The following is a 21,738-nucleotide window of genomic DNA, read 5'->3' as shown; positions in this document are numbered from 1 at the left end:
CAAATTAAATGTCTTGATTGTGCCTAACACTAATCAATCATTCACATTCTTGAATCTTGTCATGTCGTTTGTAGATTATTTCGTCTTTGGAAGACGACCCTGCCGCCCAGAGCAAACAGCTGACCCTCAGACTGCAGCAGATCGCCGCTGCGTTGGAGAATAAAGTGACTGACCTTTAATGTCAAGAAGCAGAGACTCGCTGGGGAGAAAGAAGAAGGACGTGCCAATAAATTCAAGACACAGCCCACTTCAGTGTGCTACAAAACTTCCAGAGGACTCAAAAATTAATGGAGCCTCCACTGCGTGAACGAGAAGCTAGGGAGCGTTCAGCTTTGCTCTTGATTCAGAGGGACCAATATACACTCTGACCAGAGGGGTACTTGATAAACTTTGAGGAAAAATGAAAACTCTCTATGGTACTTCTCAGATCAGCACATGCACAATGAAAAACATCCAGCATTTATTTTTTCTCCTCTGCCAATAATCGTTCAGTATATTCTTCCTGTGTAGATGAAATGAAAGAATAGTATTATATGTAAATATATTTTTACACTAAAGGCTACAAGAGGCTTTAAAACAAAATGAGAGATTGATTATTGTTTCTGTGGACGCCTACTATTTTGTTTTCCTGTGAATTTTTATGTGCCACTCTCATTCCTGTGCGGTGATAATGTCACATCCTGCGGGTTCTATGGTAGCACTATGATTTTGTATAGGTGTTTGTGATGCTGATGTCAAAGCCAGGCTTCTTTTGTCCCTCCCAAGTATTTTTAATGTATTTTTACTGGTGATTGCGTACAATAATGTCATAGTTGGTTTCTAATTTAGCCACGATAAATAGAGTATCAGTGCAAAGAACAGACATTATGATCACTGAGTGACTGTCTATGTCTAAAACAGTGAAAGCACATTTGATAAGGCAATTTGCAGTTTTATCTGTTTTGTACCATCTTTGCTTTTATATCTGCACTGCGGCATATAGCTTGGCTTTTATTTTATGGCACAATTATGATTTTGTATTTTAAATCAGCAATATAAGACTGATTAGTTCAAAGCATGTGTTGCTGATTGCCTTTATTAAAGGGGTAGTTTACCCAAAAATTGCAATTCTGTCATTACTTACCTTCATATTGTTCCAGTTGGAAAAAGAGCAGCGTCATGGGTTTTGGAACAACATTAGGGTGAGTAAATAATGACATCATTTTCATTTTTGGGTTAACTATCCCTTTAAACAGAGATCTGTTTAACAGACACACATGAAAGAGGGCTGACAGCACAGCACATGCGATCTTTAGATTTGACAAAATCCGAATGTTTATGGCTTTCTCATTATTTGCCTTAACAGCAATTGTTTGGACTGAGACTTGGATGCCAGTTAAATCAAGATATCTCTAGATGTCATCAATATCAGTTTAGTCTCTTCGTACTATTTTATCTTATCATGGATACAGGTGTTTATGGCTTAGAGTGTACCAAAGTTTAAAGACTTTTTATTTCTCATCTATTCACAATCATCTGTAGCCTTTGTTGTTTTAATTTTTTTATAAGTTGTTTGAATAAGCTTCATATCAAATTATCTAGCTTAAAGTGTAAAAGGTTACATAAAAAGGCAGCTGATGGTAAGTCTGTCATCTAAAGGATGTTTTTTGTTTTTAATCTGTGAATGGTACTGTTTTTCCTACTTGGACGTTCTGACTCTTATGTGCCAAACACCACAAGCTGATGACAACACAAATGAGGACTGTATTCTTTGTTCACAAACTTTATTTTGTGAGAGACTTGTGTTGCCTTTGGTTGCTGATTTAAAGCATGTGACAAAGTCACATCGCAGCCAAAGGGAGGCTGGCACCGCCCTTTCTGAGCATGATGGACACAGCAGGAAATGCCTTTGAACTGTAAATATAGCCAGACTGCCAAGTTCAAATCGTCATATTGCTCTTCTCTTCTCTCTCTCTCTCTCTCTCTCTCTCTCTCTCTCGCTCTCTCTCTCTCTCTCTCTCTCTCTCTCTCTCTCTCGTTTTGCTTCTATAATTCTCTCTGCCCACTTGTGATCTGTTGTCTTGCAATGACCGTGTCAATGGCTTATTGTAAAGCTTCTTGTTTGCCTTTCTTTACCAGGTAGTGCCTTAAAGAATACGAGTAATAATGATTGTGTGGTGATTGTCTGCATTAAAAAATCGCAATAGGGACATTAGATATGTTTCTATGTCTTTGTGTAATAACATATCAGTAACACATGAGTAGTTGATGATAACCTGTTTTTAGATTTGAGGTTAAAATGTATATGGCTGTATTAGTGAAAGTGCATGTGTTTTAGGTTCTGTGTACTGACTAGCATTTCTTTCCAGTTTCTCACCCAGTTTTAATCCCTTTTTGCCTTGACGAGTTAATTTCAGTCCTGCAATGTGACAAATTTTAAAGTACACATTCCATGTAGATTTTTACATTATTAATATGAGGTCATAAAAGCTACATGCATAATTAAAAAAGAATGAGCAAAAAGAAAAGAAAAAAAAAGAAAGTTCAGTTTCACAGTGCAGGACATGTTAACTTCTCAAATATATTTGATCTGGACTACCTGCAATTATCTTTTCAAGACTTTTTTTAAATGTAAGTTTGCTTGTTTCTTAGAGCTGCTGGTCTGTTAAATGAGGATATACAGTATAATACATTATACTGTAAAGCCCTGGTCTGAAATTTGCCATCCCTCCAGGGCTGTCGAATTGAGAGATGCCTGCCAGCATCCCATTTTTTTTTTTTTAAGCTTATTTGCTACATTTTTATTAAATTCCTAAACATTCAAATACTGTTTTAAAGTATAGCAACAAGAATAAAGGTTTAAATACTAAACACTTAAATAGTAAATGACAGTTTCAAAAACTGGGGCTCAAATAATACGCAAGTTTTGCATAAGTGCATTTATAAAAGTATAAGCTTTACATTTCTGCCTTTAAACCCTCCGGAAATTGTCCCCATTTACTTCCATTGTAAGTGCCTCATTGTAACCTCAATTTTTGCTTTAAAGAAAAGAAGGGACTGGTCTATATATATATATATATATATATATATAAAATTTATGGTAATCGGTATTATGCCAAAAATGCTGTTGATTGACCATAACTTATATTGAACCTGAAATATTCCTTTAAAGGCACAAAACCCATATTTGGAATGAGAACTATAATATATGTTAGATATTATGTAACGGCATGAAAATGAGCTAAATTGCTTATTTTAGCCTGCCCCACTTCAAAGGTTTTGACCTTGTTTACATCATACAACAGTGACATACATTTTTATTGTAGCAAAAATAGATACTATATTTTTACTCTTAAATATAACTTCAAGCCCTATTTTGTGCTCTTTTCGTGAAAGTGTATTTTCCATTAATGCCAACGATTAATTATCAGTGTTGGAATGTGGCAGTTTATGAATAGCCCCTTTGAAGCCCCTTAACATCTTTTGTGATTAACATTTTTTACTGATTTATCTATTAAACAAAGAAAAGCAAAACATATACAAACAGAATCAATATTTAACCCTCACTATTTGAGTGCCTAATACCTCACACATAAAACTCTGAATCTTCAACCAAAATTCTTGGATCTTAACACATTCCCAAAAGACATGGGTTGTGTCTCCCATCTTCTGATTGACATTGCCAGCAGGTGGGTGTGTCTTTAAAACCAAGCCTATACAATCTAGATGGGGTCCAATAGACTATGTAAAATCTTAAATTGCATAAGGCGAACCCTTGCATCTCTAGATGCAGACTTGATGTTATTTAGAATCCTAGCCCACACTCCCTCCTCCAACACCAAGTTGAAATCTTTCTCCAATAATCGCTTAAGAGAAGTTGAAGTTATGTCCCCCAGACTCTGAGTTAGCAGGAAGTAATACACTGATGCCTCATGACCTTTTCCAAAAGCAGTAATCACCACTCTCAGAGTATCTGCCGCTTTAGGGGGGTGTAAACTACTCCCAAAAACAGTACAGAGCAGGTGGCGCAGCTGTAAATACTTATAGAACTGAGATCTGAAAATCCCAAAATGTTTAACCAAATTTCAAAGGATCTCAACACTCCACTCTTATATAGGCCACCGAGTGGAGTAACCCCACTCCCGATCCACTCTGACCAGCAAAAAGGGGGCTTGTTAATACATAATTTGGGGTTCAGCCATATGCTCGAGACAACATTTAAATAAATGTCCAAATTAAACACTCTGGACACTTTTGGCCATACCGAGTGCAAATGTGAGACAACGGGGTGTAACTTAACTTCTCTAGTTAGTTTGATAGAAAGGCTTTGCAAAGGCTAAATAGGGGCCAGAACTTCCTGTTCAATACTAAACCAGGTAGGGGCTTTCTCAGGTGGAAGAGACCAATGAGCCAAATGTCTGAGACCAAATGCATAATAATAAAACAAAATCTTGGGTAGGCCTAGCCCACCTTTGTCTATCGGCCTATGTAACTTATTGAAATGTAATCTGGGACGTTTACCATTCAAAATGAAAGACTTCGCTATGCAATCAAATTGCTTGAAATAAGAGAGAGGGGGGGAACATCTACAGGGAGAGATTGTAACAGGTAGTACATTTTGGAAAACAATTCATTTTAATAACACAAACCTTCCCAATCATAGATAAATGTAATGAAGCCCACCTGCCCACATTGCTCGAAAACCTTTTTATTAAGGGGTCAAAATTAACTAAATCAGACAAATTTGCTGGGAATAAAATGCCCAAATATTTAATGCCCTGTTTGGGCCACTGAAAGGTGCCTGGCTGAAAAGCCGTTACTGGGCAGTATGCTGTCAGAACTAAAGCTTCGTATTTAGACCACTTGATTCTGTATCCTGAGAAATTAGAAAAGGAATTAATAATTATGTGGGGGCAAGGCATAGGTCTAGTGGGGTCGGAGACGAATAATAAAATATCATCAGAGTAAAGCAAATGTTTATGTGCCATACCTCCCGCCACCACCCCTGGAAAATCATTTTCCCTTCTTATCGTGGCTGCTAATGGTTCCAGGGCAAGACAGAACAATAATGGGGAGAGAGGGCAACCCTGCCAGGTGCCCCTATCCAGAATAAAATAATCTGAAATTGATCCATTTATGTGTACCGCCGCTACCGTGTGTCTATAAAATAAATTAATCCATCCAATAGAAGTATTTCTGAACCCATATATTTCCAAAATCTTAAAAAGATAATCCCATTCTACCATATCAAACGCCTTTTCGGCGTCAAGTGAGATGGCAGCGACCGGAGTCTGGTCATTTGCCACTTACCACATGGTATTGATGAAACGCCTAATGTTATCAGAGGAGCTGCGGCCCCGAATAATCTACATTATTCTGATCTATATGTATAAAAAATGTCATTATCGGTTAGCCAGAATTTTTGACAATATTTTAACGTCTAACCATCAGGGAAATTGGACGGTAACTCTTACACTCACTTGGATCTTTGTCCTTTTTAAGTATCAGACTGATGCTTGTGTCGTGGTTGGCAGACGCTTTCCATTCTTTAATGATTCCGTATGAACTTCTAGCAAACATGGAGCCAATTCTGTAACATAAGATCTAAAAAAAATTCAGCAGCAAAGCCGCCTGGCCCCTTGCCTGTAGGCAAGACCATAATTACCTTGCCAAGCTCCTCCAAGGTTCTCTCAGAATCAAGATAATTTTTTTTGCTCAATTGTCAGTTTAGGGAGTTCTAATGGTTCCACATAATTTCTAATATCTTCATCAGTAGACGCAGACATGGAACAATAAAAATCAAGATAGAATTCTTTAAAAGCATAATTAATATCAATGGCCAAGGTAAAAATTTCATCACCTGCGATTTCACTGAGGGAATGGTAGAAAAAGACTCTCTCTGCTTTCTATATCTAGCCAAAAGCTTCCCTGCTTTGTCCCCCGACTCAAAGTATGACTGTCTTGCCCTGAATAGCCAAAACTCCACCTTTTGCGACAAAATAGTATTATATCTGTATTTAAGTCGGGTCATCAGATGACATTTGGCACTTCAGCTCTGCCTCAACACTTTTAATATTTCCTTCCAACTCCGCGAGTTCTCGTGCTTTGGACTTTTTGATGAATGAGGCATACTGTATGGTCCGACCCCTAAGAACCGCCTTAAGTGCCTCCCAAACCATGCCCACAGAGGATAATGAGGATCAGTTGGTCTCCATATAAACACTGATTTCAGCCATTTGTTGGAATTCAGGATTTTGCAAAAGGGATACATTAAAGCACCAACTATATGATTTATTTTTCTCCGTATGTGGCAACACCTCTAAACTCACCAGGGCATGATCTGAGACTAAGATCACTATTGAGCAATCCACAACAGATACTTATATAAATCTATTCTACAAAAAATCTTATGGACTGATGAAAAAAATTTATAGTCCCTACCAGATGGGTTCAAAAGTCTCCAAATATCTGTAAGACCAAGATTTTACACATCCTGTGAAGCGTCAATGTTGCTCGTGGGTGCTTGTACACTTTTGCTTCACTATGATCAAGGACTGAATCCATCAAAAGATTAAAGTCTCCTCCCAATATTATATCATGAGGGGTGCCAGCGGCTTGCAACATCCCTTCAAGATCTATAAAAAATCCCTGATCATCAACGTTAGGTGTGTAATATTAGCCAAAATCAACCTTTGCCCCTGAATTTCTGCTAAAACAATAATGACTCTTCCTAATTTATCTTTAATCTGTTTGAGACATTTGAATTGTAGATGCTTACTTATCAATGTAATGACTCCCCTGCTCTTATTTGAGCCAGCACTAAAGAAAATATGTCCACCCCATATCTTCCCAAATTTTTCAGCTTCCTGTGTGGAAAGATGCATTTCTTAAAGAAACACAATATCATATTTCTTACGTTTAAGAAAAGAAATAACCTTTTTACTGGGTGCCCCAACCTATTCACATTCCACGTGGAGAGAGACAATCCACTCATTAACATTTGACATTTTGACAGAAAAAATAGATTGTGTGTCAAAATTTATATAAAGACCACATTCAAACATTAGTGCAACAATCAAACCCCAAACAAAACAGAAAAAAAAAAAAAAAAAAAACGTGCACATTAACCTCAAACAATCCATGTACGCCTATGAGAGCCCCCGCAACAACTTTGCCGTCGGATTGCTCAAGTCCGGTGCTGCTATACACATTTTTTGAGAGAATTATGTATCTCAAGAAAATCTATAAAACAAACTCCAGCCAATAGGCAGAATAAACACAAAGAACATATAGAGTCATCCACATACTGTCCCGAAGATGTGTTCCTCTCCAAAACAAGCTCCAGCCTCTAGTGGAACCAACACACACACACACACACACAAATAAATAAATAAATAAATATATATTAAAAAAAAAAATTAAAACCGTTCAGTTTCCTCGGGCAGTCAAACGAATGTTCAGTGAGCCAGCTTTTTCATAAGTGCAGCAGATGACCTAATCCTTCCAATGTCCTGCAAAAAAATATTCCACAAAGCAAACTCTATCTAATAGGAGGCATAAGCACAAAGAACGAGCAGATTCATCCACAACTGTCCCGAAGGAGTGTTATTCCACAAAACAAATTGTGGAATAATTTGTCCCTCAGCGGATCTCTGAGCTGTGGGACTCTGTGAGCTCGCTCGATTTCCAGATCATGTCTCAGGAAGAGCTCGTCTAGGAATTTCACCATATATCGGCCTTCTTCGTTTTCAGGAATTCCAACAATTCGGACGTTGTTTCACCAATTACGATTCTCAAGGTCTTCCAACTTTTCCCAGACGCACTACAAATCTGCCTTGGTCGCTAGCGAATTAGCAGTTAATTCCCTCTCCGATGACTCCAGATAATCTATCCGTTTCTCGACGTCCCCCACTCTTGTAACCAAATCAGAGAATTTCGCTTCCATGGAAGTGATCGATCGACGTATTACAGCAAGATCTTCCAAGTCCGCTACAACCTTTATCAGCATCAACTGAGACCCTGGTCTGCAGCCTGTCAGGGGTATCAGCTTGAGCACGTAAGTGTCTTTTAATGTCTCCAGAGCCCAAGGATTTTGAATTCTTTGACATTGTCTTCATTGAACTGTTATGAAACAGAGTGTATAGAATCAAACTGGTTTGAAACAAAAAGTATTAAAAACTAGCAAAGTGTGCAGAGCTCGCCGTTCACACGACCGACCATCGCATGGCACCACGCGACTCCCACCCCTTAACATCTTAAAAAATCTGCAGAGTTTGTTGTATGGCCCATACATTAAGTGTGTTTTCAACTGCATTTCAAAGCAATGCCAGGCAGTTGATGGGACTATTAGACCAAACTGTGAGATTGTGGGTAACGTCTAAAGCTGTTATAAAAGCATCTTGAGTGGTCTTGAGACTGAGGAGGACAACAAAGCTAGATGTGGTGAAGGTAAATTTGGATGCCACCACATTTGACAGATCTTCCTAAAAAGGGGTTTAACCATTCCAGGAGAAGAGGTGAAGGGGAATTGTATAACCTTATCTCTCTCTCTTCTCCAGCTCCTCCATCCCTATCTTGTTTTGTTTATTTTTAAGTGGTGCACATTAGGGCTTGTTTTCTCCTGATTGGTCCTGCCTAGAGGCTTAGTAGCTTGTGCAATGTAAACTAGGACACTGATCACTTCCTCTCCTCATGAGTAAAGCATGGACACAAGTCGGTTAACTCCGGAATAAAGACAAGCCTGTGACGCCATTTACCAGAGAACAACAAGCTAAAGGACATTAGATTAGATGTTGTGTGCTTGGGTTGTTTGTTCACTTTCCTTTGTGGCTATTTTCAGGTGCTCTCCTGCTCAGTTTCTGCTTCTAAAACCTCTTATTCCGTTTTGTCTTTCATACAGTTATTTTGATTTTTTTGATTTCGAATAGATGAACAATACCAAGTTTGTTTCCTCTCCCCTTTCAAACTGTTTAAAATGTTATTGTACTGCCTTCTGTTGGTCAAATGATGCACTACAATCATTCTAGCTGAGGTGAAAGAAGGACATGTGTTCCAGAGAGAAAAATGGTAATTGTAAAAGTACAAAGTACAATCGTTTTAGAACTCTGGCTTCTCATGACTCAGAATAACACTAACTGAGTTTAACGTTTAAATGGAGTTGTACATTTGCCTGATGACATTAAACCATTAACGTTCTCAGGAAGTTTTAATCTACATGTAATGTTGAAGGAAGTAGTGCTCAAAAAAACAGCAAAAAGGCCAAGCGTATGACTCATTACAGGGCTGAATACAGAGAGTAAAATAAGAATATTATTCCCCCCACATTATTTCTGGAAACTGAAAGAGAAGATGCTGGCTGGGGCTTTAAGTATTTAAGTGTGTAGTTTATGATTGTAAGGGCCAGGAGTGTAGTTTGTGTAAGTTACTTTCTATTTGACTTATCTTACCATTTTTCTAAATGACTTCTTTAGTAGAACACCAGGTATGGATTCCACTTTTAAATTCATCGCATTCACAGGCTGAATTTAATTTTTACACTCAGGTCTCTGAATGAACTATTGAATTTTTAATTGAATTTTAGCCCATTTCCTGCCTGATTTGAAAATGAATATTTCTGTCGGATATGTAGAATCATGAGTCATTCTTTTGAGGCGGTTCTTTTCAGTGAATTGGCCAAAAACGGCTTAGCGAATTTTCTGAATATGTTCAGGATTCATGATTCAGTCCGATTTGTTCTAATCTTCAGACTGCTCACTCACTGAATCGTTTGGAGCAGTTTCTCATTCAGTAAAACAGTATACAGATACAGAGAATAAACAGAGCTTTTAAAAAATTAACACAGGAATATTTACCTATAATCAATCAAAACAAAAGGCTGCTTTTTGAAGAGTAACTTTAAGAAACTTTAACTAGTGCTGTGTCATGATGTGAATAAGGGGCTGTTTACAACATACGTCTGTCAGCTTCACGCATTTCACAAAAATACATTTGTTTACATTGATATTAGTGGAACATGTCTATTGCTAATGTGATAAACTAACTACACCTAATTGTCAGAAAAGGTTTAGCATCATTTATTTGTAGATGCTAGTTGGTTTTATACTTTACATACAGTACCTAATGCAATGAAATTCAAAAAATTCAAGAGTGACTTAACTGGTCCTAATACTTTTTGAGGCTATTGTAGCACATGTTTGTCGTAGCATGAGCTTTTAATCAATAGTTACTTTCCACACAGTCTATGATGAAGATAGGTAACAGATAACAGTGTGCTCAGTGCTATTGTCTTTTATTACACAGCTCTCTGGAATACTCTATTCTGATTGGTCAGTCTGGTGCCAAATGGTCTGATATTGCTCAGTAACCACAGCACATCCACATATCAGAGGGCATTTGCGAGCCATCGTTCCTGCTTCTCGGATCACTGTGAGATCTATACAAATAAGCTAAAAAAAACTATTCAAACTCAAATCAATGTTTCATGTGCATTTATTTATTTATATAGCAAAGAAGTCTTGTAATAAGATGCATAATGAGCAGTCAGATGATCATTAATTACAAAATAAACACCAACAGAACTCCAACACAAACCGGAGGTTGATTTCAGCTGTTCAGAGATTTATTTCTTCTCACACAATAACATAATTTCACCGCAAATCAATACTTTATATTCATGTATTTATTCATTTGGTTAGTAGCCATGTAATAAACAAAATAAACCCCTTCAGGGTGATACAAGACCCCTCCGTATCAGGGTCCTGGTCATCCTATCAGGGTTTATTTTGCTATAACAACAAGATGACTGTACATTATCCCTTACTAAACCTTTCTGAAGCGCTATAGAGTATATGGCAAAGGTCAGCTCATAGGTCACCATTTCCACACAGAATGGTATTATGTCTTGTCTTTTCTTTATTATGTGCTCTACCCTGCTTGGAGACTAGAAACAACCCATAATAGCATGTATAATTAGACTGTGTCTTCACCTGCCTGCTCAAATGTCTGGGAAACATGGATACCAAGACATTTTAAGTGTGTGGGATGTGTGTTCTGGTCCTAATAAGCTACAGTCCATTTATATCTGACTGTTTACCATTTTCACATGCAAGATACTTTAGTTTTGTCTGCCTAGCTTGCCTTTTATTTTGAAAAAAGGAGAGAAAAGATTGGGCTCAAAAGCTTGTGTATGTGTATTACTCAGAATGCTTGTATTTAGTGTGATTGTGTGATTCTGAAAGTAATCTAAAGGGAATGTTAATACACACACATTGTGGTTTCATTCTTTTTATTTGGTAAAACAAAGCTGGGTTATCAACCCTCTTTCCAACTCTCTCTCTCTCTCCATTTCCTGGGTAACTCTACCACTGTGAGGAAATACCTCTTACAACCTACATTTCTCTCTCTCTCTCTCTCCGTTACCTGGGTAACTCTACCACTGTGAGGAAATACCTCTTACAACCTACATTTCTCTCTCTCTCTCTCTCTCTCTCTCTCTCTCTCTCTCTCTCCCCGTTACCTGGGTAACTCTACCACTGTGGGGAAATACCTCTTACAACCTACATTTCTCTCTCTCTCTCTCACTCTCTCTCTCTGTATAAGTGTTCAGCTCAAGGGGAGTGCAGGAAATGTAGCAGCTCAGACACACTCTGACTCTGCTGTCAGACTGTACTTCCTGCATCCTCATCCCTCTCTTCCGTTTTCCCTGTCTTTCTCTCCCTGTTCATTCCAGTGATCCTTTTTTCATTCTTTTAGTGTGTTGTCTCTCTTCTTTTCCTCTCTTCTATCCTGTTACATCAATTTTCTCTCAATTTCCCTCCTTGTCATTCCTCTCTGCATTTTCTTTCTTTTTTCTGTCTCTATCATCCACTTTGCCAAAGTTACGAGGAAAAAATGGGCTGTGGAAATTCCACTGCTACCACCACGGCTGCAGGTAAGTGGCTTTACAATTATTTGTATGAGATAGTGTAGGTATATCTTGTGTGTGTTTGTGCAGACTTTGTAAACAAGAATGTAGTCTCATGTGAGTTTAGTCTTCTAGTTGTCTCTCTCTTTCCCACTCACAATTGGCTGCTGCCAAAACACAGTTTATGCTCATTTTGTGAATGGGAGATCTGTGTGTGTGTCAACATTCACACTCTAACCATCTTACACAGGAGTCTATCAAACCAGTTTATTTATACCAGTAGATTTATAGATCAAGTATATCATAACTGGTCTTCAAAACATTTTAGAGTAGTTGTTTGTTCTACGAAATTCCTGGAACTTAAAGTGTACATATAATGTGCTATTCTTACAGTATGTACTTGTGAAGTTAATTCTTTCTGCCTACATTTTCATTAAGACTAAATGATATTCATGAATAGTGTTTTATTTACACCACTGGGAAGGGAGAGTGTGTGGTCTGTGGACTGCTTAGAGAGTCCTTTGGGACATGTTCCGTGAGATGAGGACCTACAAGACTGATGTGTTTCTCAGTTCTGACTGTACTCAGATGAGTGTTTGGATGTGTATGTGAACATTCTGTCCCCTCAGTCATTCTTACACAAAATCAGGAGATCTGAACACTGCTACTGAATGAGTCATCTCACATAGGCACATTCACACACAAATAAACAAGAGCCACAGCAGAAATGGGCATGAATCAATATAAACTACAGTTTAAGGATATTAGTTCAGCTATCAAACCCTGCCATTGTGAGTATAACTGTCAGTGTTTGATGGGAATGAAAAGGTGCTATTTGCCATGAATGAAGCTTGAGTCTGTAGGAATTCACCGTTATACTGTATTTCTAATTTGTATTTCTTTTTTGCCAGACAGATTGTAGTTTTATACTTATCATTTTTTATTCAGACAATTTTTGTATAGTCAATGTATAGCTTAACAGAATGCGCTGAGGCACATTCTAAAGGGTCTAATAGGTCTGAAGAGTTTCAGCTAATATGATTCCAGCTACTTACACACACACACACACACACACACACACACACACACACACACACACACACACACTTACACAGTGTTACAGTAGGTAGATGACTCATCATTTGATTGACATGACGTGGTTAGATGTTTGGACTGAGATCGAAAGCTCTAGCTCTTACAGTGAATTACAAATCTGCCCAACAACACTTCCCTTCATAGTTATAACAATGTAATAACAGAATAACGACATCAGTTACTCATTCTTTATATGTATCAATCTTCCTTCATACCAGAACGATTACAGAAAGTCTGAACTATTTGTATATTATTTACTATAAAGTGGATAAATCAGATTTCAATATTTTTATCTCCACATACCTTTCAAATTATTCATTTTTAAATATAATCAAAGAACATGTGACATGACATCCTAATTTGTTTGTTTGTTTCTGCAGATCCAGCTGAGTCAGCTAAAGATGTGTGAGTACTACCAGAACACCCCTTACAAAAATGTTACCATGGTAAACATATCTACCAAAATACCATACTACATCTATTAGTACTTTAATGTAACAGTACATTTTCATACGTATCTTAGTGGCTACTAAAAGAACATACATTTGACTAAATGACCAAGATTCTGAAAGCTTGTTATACTGAAGGAGATATTATTTATTATTTATTATGGTTTTACAGCAGTAACTGTTACTGATATATTAAGGCGTAAACTGTGGTTACCATGGTCATTTTTTCCAAAATGTTTTTTTTTTTTTTTTTAATCACAAAAAATGTTCAAAGACTTTGACTTTAGAGAAAGAGAATGAGATAAATAAGAAGTATTCAAGCAATTTTCACAATGTCCTTCAGTTTTTGGAACAGCTTGTCAATCAGATTCAGAGAGAAAAAAAAAAAACATGAGTTTGACCACTATGTGTCATTTCCCAAACAGTTCCTGGAATTATTTTCCTACACATGAACAACAAGCACCCTCTCAGCAGGAGAGAGCCTTGCACATGGATATCAGGGCCCTGACTGCCACTGAAAAACACACAATTAGCACAATAAAATGCCATCCCTGCAGATATGTAGTACATTAATTGTCTCTCTTCAAAACCGTGGCACTTATCAACACTGTAAATGCGATGACAAATCTGATAACGCAGAATTCACACCTGTGAATCAAAAATCTCTGTTAGATGGTATCTCCAAACTAATGACAATTTGACACAAGACCCTCAACACTTTGATAAAGTTAATTAAACAAATAAATTGCCAAAAGTGGCAGGTATTAATGCTTCAGTCGTTCAATCAATAAAACTGCCTCTTGACTGCAATCATTAGTTCTCAACAGGGTTGGGGAGTAATGGAATACATATAATGGGATTATGTATTTAAAATACAAAATATAAGCAACTGTATTCCACTATAGTTACAATTTAAATAATTGGTAATTAGAATACAGTTACATTCAAAAAGTATTTTGATTACTGAAGAGATTACTTTGCATTTTATTGTCATTTATTTCATTTAATATTTAGTCCTTTCAGATGGAAAACATTTATACATATAAATGATGTGATCCAAAGTGCATTTGAACAGCGGTGAAACACTTTCTTCTGATGTGTTACATTCATACGAGCAGACAGAGAAGTAAGTTTGGAGCAGAAGAAATAGAAATAAACCTTGTATAAATTGTCAGCCTTACGCTAAGCTAAAATGCTATTTCTAGCCATTTTACATTTTAAGTTACCAGGCACGATCATATTTTTTTACCAAGAAAATTCACATTGGATCATAATTTCTTTTTTTCTAGTAAGACCTTTGATATTAGGGCAAAAATCATATTCTTGATAATAATTTTTTTATTGTTTTCCTGTAAAAATATCTAAAATTCTTTAAAACAAGATCAATTAGATTTCTCTTGTTTTAGAAACAACACTGCATAAGATATTTAGGTTTTTCAGAGAATGTATTTTTAACATGTGTATTTTGTCTTACTGTACTGGCAGAGTTTTTATAGTCAAAACAAGTGAAAAAATCTACCAGTGCTGAAGAAGTAATCCAAAGTATTTAGAATACGTTACTGACCTTGAGTAATCTAATGAAATATGTCACAAATTACATTTTACAGCATATATTCTGTAATCTGTAGTGGAATACATTTCAAAAGTAACCCTCCCAACCCTGATTCTCAAATAGGTTGCAAAAAGATACACGCACAAGTTTCTAATAAACCTGTCAGGGTTTAAATATGCTTTTTTGCCTTTTACATCAGTCCGTCGGATCAGCTCTTGTTTCTTTTCTGGTTCTGAGTCCACAGGCAAGACGATTCGTCTGCAGATGATGAGAAAAGAATGAACTATGGTGGTGTGTATGTAGGTTTACCTGCGGACCTCAGTAACGTGGCCACTGGCCAGAAACCCTCTACACAGAAAGGTGAGATAAAGATACTGCACTATACACACTCAGACAGTTTCTGACAAAAGATTGTATTTGATTATTATTACTGTATTTGATTATTATTACAGAGCTTGCAAGGCAGCAATGAATTGATATTCCTCAAAAATTTTGGTTAAGGTTTGTTCTATACATTTCTATAAATAGTTCTGTAGTATTTTATCAAAAGATTACATTTGTTAACATTTGTAAATGCATTAGGTATCATGATCTAACAATGAATAATATTTTACAGTATTTATGAATCTGAGTTAACCCTTAAATGCTTTGGAATTTCACCAAACACTCTTATATATTCAGGCCATTAGATACCCGGCATGCATATCTGTCACAAAAGGATCTTCAAAATGCTTGAAATATTTTTAAGACAGTTAGAAAATAATAGAATAAAATATATTTTGATGTTTTATAGGATTCATTATTTTCACACTGAAATTTCATGAGATGCAACTGGCTGTCAAACACATATTGAGCTACTCTTGAGTCTAATCAGATGCACAACTTACTTTCAAGAGTCCACCCAAATGATAATAGTCATATCATACTGTTCATGTGTTACACTTGCTATAGTTTACTTCCATGTTGTTTCTTCATCAAATAGCAATTCCAAATGTAAATTAAGTCAATCACTGAAACAACAGCACCACCTTGAGTAACAAATAGCATGTCTAAGGTTTATGTGTACATGCAAATGGAATAGTGATGATTCACCATCGTTGCACATAAAATCAATGTGATATAGTATTTATTTGTATGAATGTAGTACTAATTTCTCATGTAACAAACAGATATCCGGTGATAGTAAAATTACACAGATAGGAAATCATAATGTAAATATAATTTATGGAAGTGCCAATATATATATATACACACACAGTTGCAATAAAAATTATTCAACCCCCCTGACCAGCAATACATTCTGGTGATGTGAATTAAAACACATCAACTAAAACCTCAGTAAACAAAGTACATTTTTAATGCACATTTGAGTGATTTTGAGAACAAAGAGTTCAGTTTACCCAAATTTTGGGTAAATACTCCACAAATGTCATATCAAAAATATTCAACCCCCAAAGTCAATCATTTGTGGAGCATCCTTTATCCTTAATAACAGCAAATAAATGTTTCAGGTAAGTGTTCTCAGGCTTCGGAAACCTCTCTATTAGAATTTGTACACATTTCTCATGAGCAAAAGCTTCCAGCTCATTGACATTCTTTGGTTTCTGTGCTGCCACTGCTTCCTTGAAATCCCAACAAAGGTTTTCAATGGGATTTTAATGATGAACTGAAAGGGCCATTTAAGGACATTCCACGACCTATCCCTGAACCAGATTTTGGACAACTTGGATGTATCCTTGGTGTTATTGTCTTGCTGGAAAGTCCAGTGATCACCGAGCTTCAATTTACACACTGAGGCATCACATTTTTCATGCCAAAATGGCCTGACACCTGAAAGAATCCATGGTGTCAGTCACATAGTCAGGATAGCCGTTTCCTGCAGCTGCAAAACACTCCCATAACAGGACTGACCCACCTCCATGCTTGACTGTGGGGATGATGTCGTTCTTGTCATCATCTTGTCATCTTACTCCAGATGTACTGCTGACCCATGGGTTTAAAACTCATTTTCAGTTTAGTGTCATACGTCTATAAAAACCTTCTTCCAGGACTCCACAGGTCTTTCCTAATTACTTCTTGAATATTCAAGTCAACATTTCCCTTGAAGTTTTGCTTTCTTCCACACCCCAAGAAGGTTGCTGTTGTACCATATTTAAAAAATGTATGAATGGTGCTGCCAACTTTGTCTGTTGGAAATTGAAGTGCATTGGAAATGTACTTTCAGCCATGACCATTCTTGGGTAATGAAATAATCTCCTCTATTAGCTTTTGTTTTTGCATAGAAATACAGTTTTGCTTACAACGCTAAACTTACATTTTAAAACTTAAATAAGTGCCATTGCAGATTGATGACTTAATTTTGTTTTAAAACAATTACTTGTGTAGCCTTACATATTTAAGAAACAGCTACATGCAATAGGGGTTGAATAATTATGACATAGAAATATTAGGTTATATATTCACACTATGACTTTGAATGTGTCACTCAACTTTTCTGGGTCATCAGAAAAGCTTACCTTTGTAAATCCTTACTGTCTTGGAGGGGTTGAATAATTTCGATTGCAACTGTATGTGTGTGTGTATATATATTGGCACTTCCATAAATACATAAATACATAAATAAAACATATTTAAAAACATAAATAAAAAAATACATACATACATACAGTTATGTCATCTTTTTTTTGTGTGTTACACTATTAATAAGAGAAATATTGAAGAAAACGTCATTGGAGGTGTGGGCACAACTTATTTTGCTGGCTTGTTCCCTCGGAAAATTTAAATTTAGTTATCATTAGTAGTAGTAGTAGTACCAGAGACATGCTGTAGGATGTCTCTCTTGTATACATACCAATAGAAGAAATTGTTGTCAGATTGTATTGCTGATTTGAAATATTTGAATAGTATTATACTAATGGTTTAATATTAATAGTAAATAGATGATAAAGATATGGTAAAACTATTAGTAGTAGATGGATCTAGTGTTCCAAATTTTAGATGTGAAAAACAAAATGAACATTACTTAGTGGGATGATGTTTTTAGTCCATTATGAGCTGATTTTGAATTCTGTTGTAGCTCTGAGCATTAAGACTGCACCTGCTTCAGACTATCATTAATTGTTTTTCCTCCTCCCTACCTGCTCAATATATATAAATTGAAAAGAGAAAGAAAATTAGAGTTCTGTTCCGTATGTGTGCCTTAGAGATTAGTTTCTTCAGTGTGCTGGACATCAGCATCCTCTTCCTGAAATTCATTACTCACACAAAAGAAACCAATTTCCTTAATTCTCTCTGGTCTCATGTCTGAATTAACAGAGACACAGAGCAATCAAAAAGATCCTAAATTAAAGCATTGAATTACACTTCAGACGGTGGTGCGAGTTAGAACACAGTAGGGTGTACAGTAGGGGTGGGTGTGTGTGTGTGTGTGGGGGGGGTGGGGGGGTAGTTTGTTCCTGAAGGCCCTGGGATGTGTTAATTGGAGAAACATCTGTCTATGGGGAGAGCGGAAACTGCTGAGTGCCTAAGTGAGTGCTAACAAACACAGGTCTTTGTGTTTTGTGTGTGAGAAGATGCACATGTACCTGAATGTGTGTGGCCAGTGCTTAACCAGATGTTACTCATTTTTTTCTGTCAACAGAATAATGATATTCAGAGCTGAAAGCACAGATAAAGGTAAGCCCATCTAAAGGGATACTCATTTACTCACCCTCATGCCATCCCAGATGTGTATGACTTGCTTTCTTCTGCAGAACACAAATTAAGATTTTTAAAAATATATCTCAGCTCTGTAGGTCCATTCAATGTAAGTGAATGGTGATCCAAACTTTGAAGCTCCAAAAAGCACATAAAGGCAGCATACAAGTAATTTATAAGATTCCATAAAAATATAACTCCTTTTTCACTATAAATCTTGACATTGCAGTCTCTAGGCACGATCATTATTTCAAACTCGATTTCACTTCCTAGTGCTAGACGCATACGCAAAGCGCTAGATGGAGCTAGGAAGTGTAATCGAGCTTGAAATCATGATCGCCAAGGAGACTGCAGATGTCAAGATTTATAGGGAAAAATTACTTGCATTTAAAAATATATATAAAAAAAATAATTATGCATTTTTGGAGCTTTAAAATGTTTTGTCACCATTCACTTGCATTGTATGGACCTACAGAGCAGACATATTCCTCTAAAACCTTTGTTTGTGTTCAGGAGAAGAAAGAAAGTCTTACACATCTGGGATGGTATGAGGGTGAATAAATAATGAGAGAATTTTCATTTTAGGGTGAGCTATTTCTTTAATTCCTCTCAACACACTAAGGCCAACCATACCTCCCATCCTAAATAATTCATTATTGATCAAATAGCATGGTGTTTTAAAATGCTTACACTTTTCCATGCATTTAATTTTTGAGCTTGCAAATCAAGAGAAATCATTCAGAGAAGCAAGGTTACTTAGATTTATAAGGTATATATTTGTGTGCAATTTTATAACTATCTTCTTATTTAACTCACAGCGCTGTCCGGAGGGAATCTTGGCTGTAAAGTGCTGTGTAATAATCTCAGCAGGACGGAACCTTCGTCATTGTTGATTGGCTCATTGGGACATGATGGAACCCTCAGAGAGCCAATTATCAAATTTAACTCTCTGGAGACTGAACTGGATTTAGTTCTGCTGATAATGTCAGAGGTCTGATAAAAAATGCATTTGTGTGCAACACAATCAGCATATTTAATAAGGGCAATTGCTACCAGCACCTTGTTCCTCAGGCAGCCTACTGAAACACAGCTGTAAATGACAATCACAGGGCCACAACACTCAAAAAAACAAACAAAAACAAAAAACAAAAGAGGCGTTTGGGTCTTTTAGTGGCCATAAACGTGGAACACTGTGCACTTTTTGGTCACTCAGCTCTTAAGTCAAACCTCAAGGACTTATTACCTTCTCACTGTTACTCTCTACATGTTACATGTCAAGTATGGGGTGTCACGAAGGCCTTACTGTTTCAAGGGGATAAAAGGGACTTTTAAGGCACTTTCTGTCCAATCTTGAGTCTGTTTTGGTTCACTCACCCCTTTCAAAGTGATCCAAAATCTATCAAAATTAAACAAACTCCTTTTAAATACTCTACTCTGATCTAAACAGGGAGGTATAGTATGTATAAAACAGAATCCATTTGGTGTTTTCAAACACACAAGCAAGAGCACTGAAGTGGTATTTCAAGTACTGTACCTTTGAAAGAGTGTGTTGCTGTATTGATGGATTAGATTGCTACTCTCAAGCCCTGTACTCTGTTGTGCAGAGGTGAAAACTGTTTAAGATTGTGTTTTAGGTGCTTTAATTTCTTTGGTCCAAGTAGAATGACCTACTGAGAACCTCTGAAGAATGGCACATTTTTTAAAATGAGTGTATCTCTAGCACCGCCTGACCCTGGAAGAGAACATCAAGGACCGTGTAAGTAGGCCAGCACTCACACTTTTAAGCATCAGGTCAGCTGGAACAAGACTTAGGGGAAGAAAAATGGAGAGTGACAAAAAGAGACAGCGTGAGCCACACTTTGTCTCAGCAGGGACAAAATGAGAGACCAATTTGTGTGGCATGGAAGGATGCCAGCTGGCATTGCAGGTTCTAGATGAACTCCCATGACATTTATTCTGTCTTTATCAAAACAGACCTCACAATCTCTCTCTTCTATATGGACCTCTCGTCAATCTGTACAGACTTTCAGTACAATGTAAATCTGTTTAATGAATTGTAAGAGAAAGTAGAAATTGAACAGTTGTGTGGCATTTTTTTCGGCTAGGATTCAATTATTTTTCTAAAATTGGAAGACATGCACCCCTGCTCTAACTCACCCATTCTGGAGTGTGTCAATGCTCTTTCTTACATCACAGGTGACGTATTCTAAAAATTTGTGTAGTTCTCAGGTACAGCTCTCACCAGCAACAACTTCATATGTAAAGCAGCAGTTCCCTGGAAAAATTTCTACTCTAAGCAGTTGTCTTTCCTCCTGGCTAAATTACTCACTTGTGCCACCAGCAATTCACCTCGAGTGCCCGTATAAATATAAAATGGGTGGGACTACCTAAGCCTCGTTCACACATGCAGCAACATAACCGCTTAATGTCGCTTGTCCTTGTACTGTATTGTACAGTATGTCACTAACAGTTCTGGGTAACTAAAAAAAGGAATCTACTAAAAATTACCAGCTACTTCTCTAAAATAATAATCAGTTTATTTTACTATTTACTTCATGGAAAAAGTAATTGCATTACATAAACTTACTTTTAAGTTACTTTCTAAAACACTTCTGTTTTTCCACTCAAAACAATTCAAAATAATGTTTTTATTTCCTCGTTCTTTGTCGCACACTCTTCAGCTGTCAAAAGAATGCAAACAGACATTCATATGAACATATGAATTCATATTTTAAATGTATTTTACATATTACAAAAAATGTGTAACCAAAGTAATGTACTTGAAAGTAATTACCTTCATTGAAAGTCAGTAACTGTACTCTGATTACACGTGTTTAAAATGTAATGTGTTCAGTGTTGGAAGGGTTACTTTTGAAATGTATTTCACAACAGATTACAGAATACTTGCTGTAAATGGTAATTTGTAACGTATTCTGTTAGATTACTCAAGGTCAGTAACGTATTCTAAATACTTTGGATTACTTCTTCAGCACTGGTAGATTTTTTCACTTGTTTTGACTATAAAAACTCTGCCAGTACAGTAAGACAAAATACACATGTTAAAA

General features: G+C 36.7%; 1 protein-coding gene and 1 long non-coding RNA gene across 7 annotated transcripts in view; both read left to right on the top strand.

Annotated features, from left to right (window-relative positions):
* Window positions 1-2,194, top strand: part of LOC127436902 (plexin-B2-like) — a 163,413-nt gene extending 161,219 nt beyond the window's left edge. For all 6 annotated transcript variants that reach the window (XM_051691403.1, XM_051691401.1, XM_051691399.1 and 3 more), the window contains one exon: window positions 75-2,194. In XM_051691403.1, coding sequence (XP_051547363.1) covers window positions 75-179 — 105 coding nt within the window. In that variant the 3' untranslated portion in view covers window positions 180-2,194. The remainder of the gene's footprint in view (window positions 1-74) is intronic.
* A 12,785-nt stretch (window positions 2,195-14,979) lies between these two features.
* On the top strand, window positions 14,980-21,364 carry LOC127436927 (uncharacterized). The gene is made up of 3 exons (XR_007896482.1): window positions 14,980-15,337; window positions 18,618-18,652; window positions 19,492-21,364. It is a non-coding gene; the product is annotated as an uncharacterized LOC127436927 (long non-coding RNA).
* Window positions 21,365-21,738: the final 374 nt, after the last annotated feature.

The sequence above is a fragment of the Myxocyprinus asiaticus genome, chromosome 47 (genome assembly GCF_019703515.2).
Source record: "Myxocyprinus asiaticus isolate MX2 ecotype Aquarium Trade chromosome 47, UBuf_Myxa_2, whole genome shotgun sequence".
Taxonomy (NCBI): domain Eukaryota; kingdom Metazoa; phylum Chordata; class Actinopteri; order Cypriniformes; family Catostomidae; genus Myxocyprinus; species Myxocyprinus asiaticus.
This window is presented reverse-complemented; position numbering and strand designations above follow the sequence as displayed.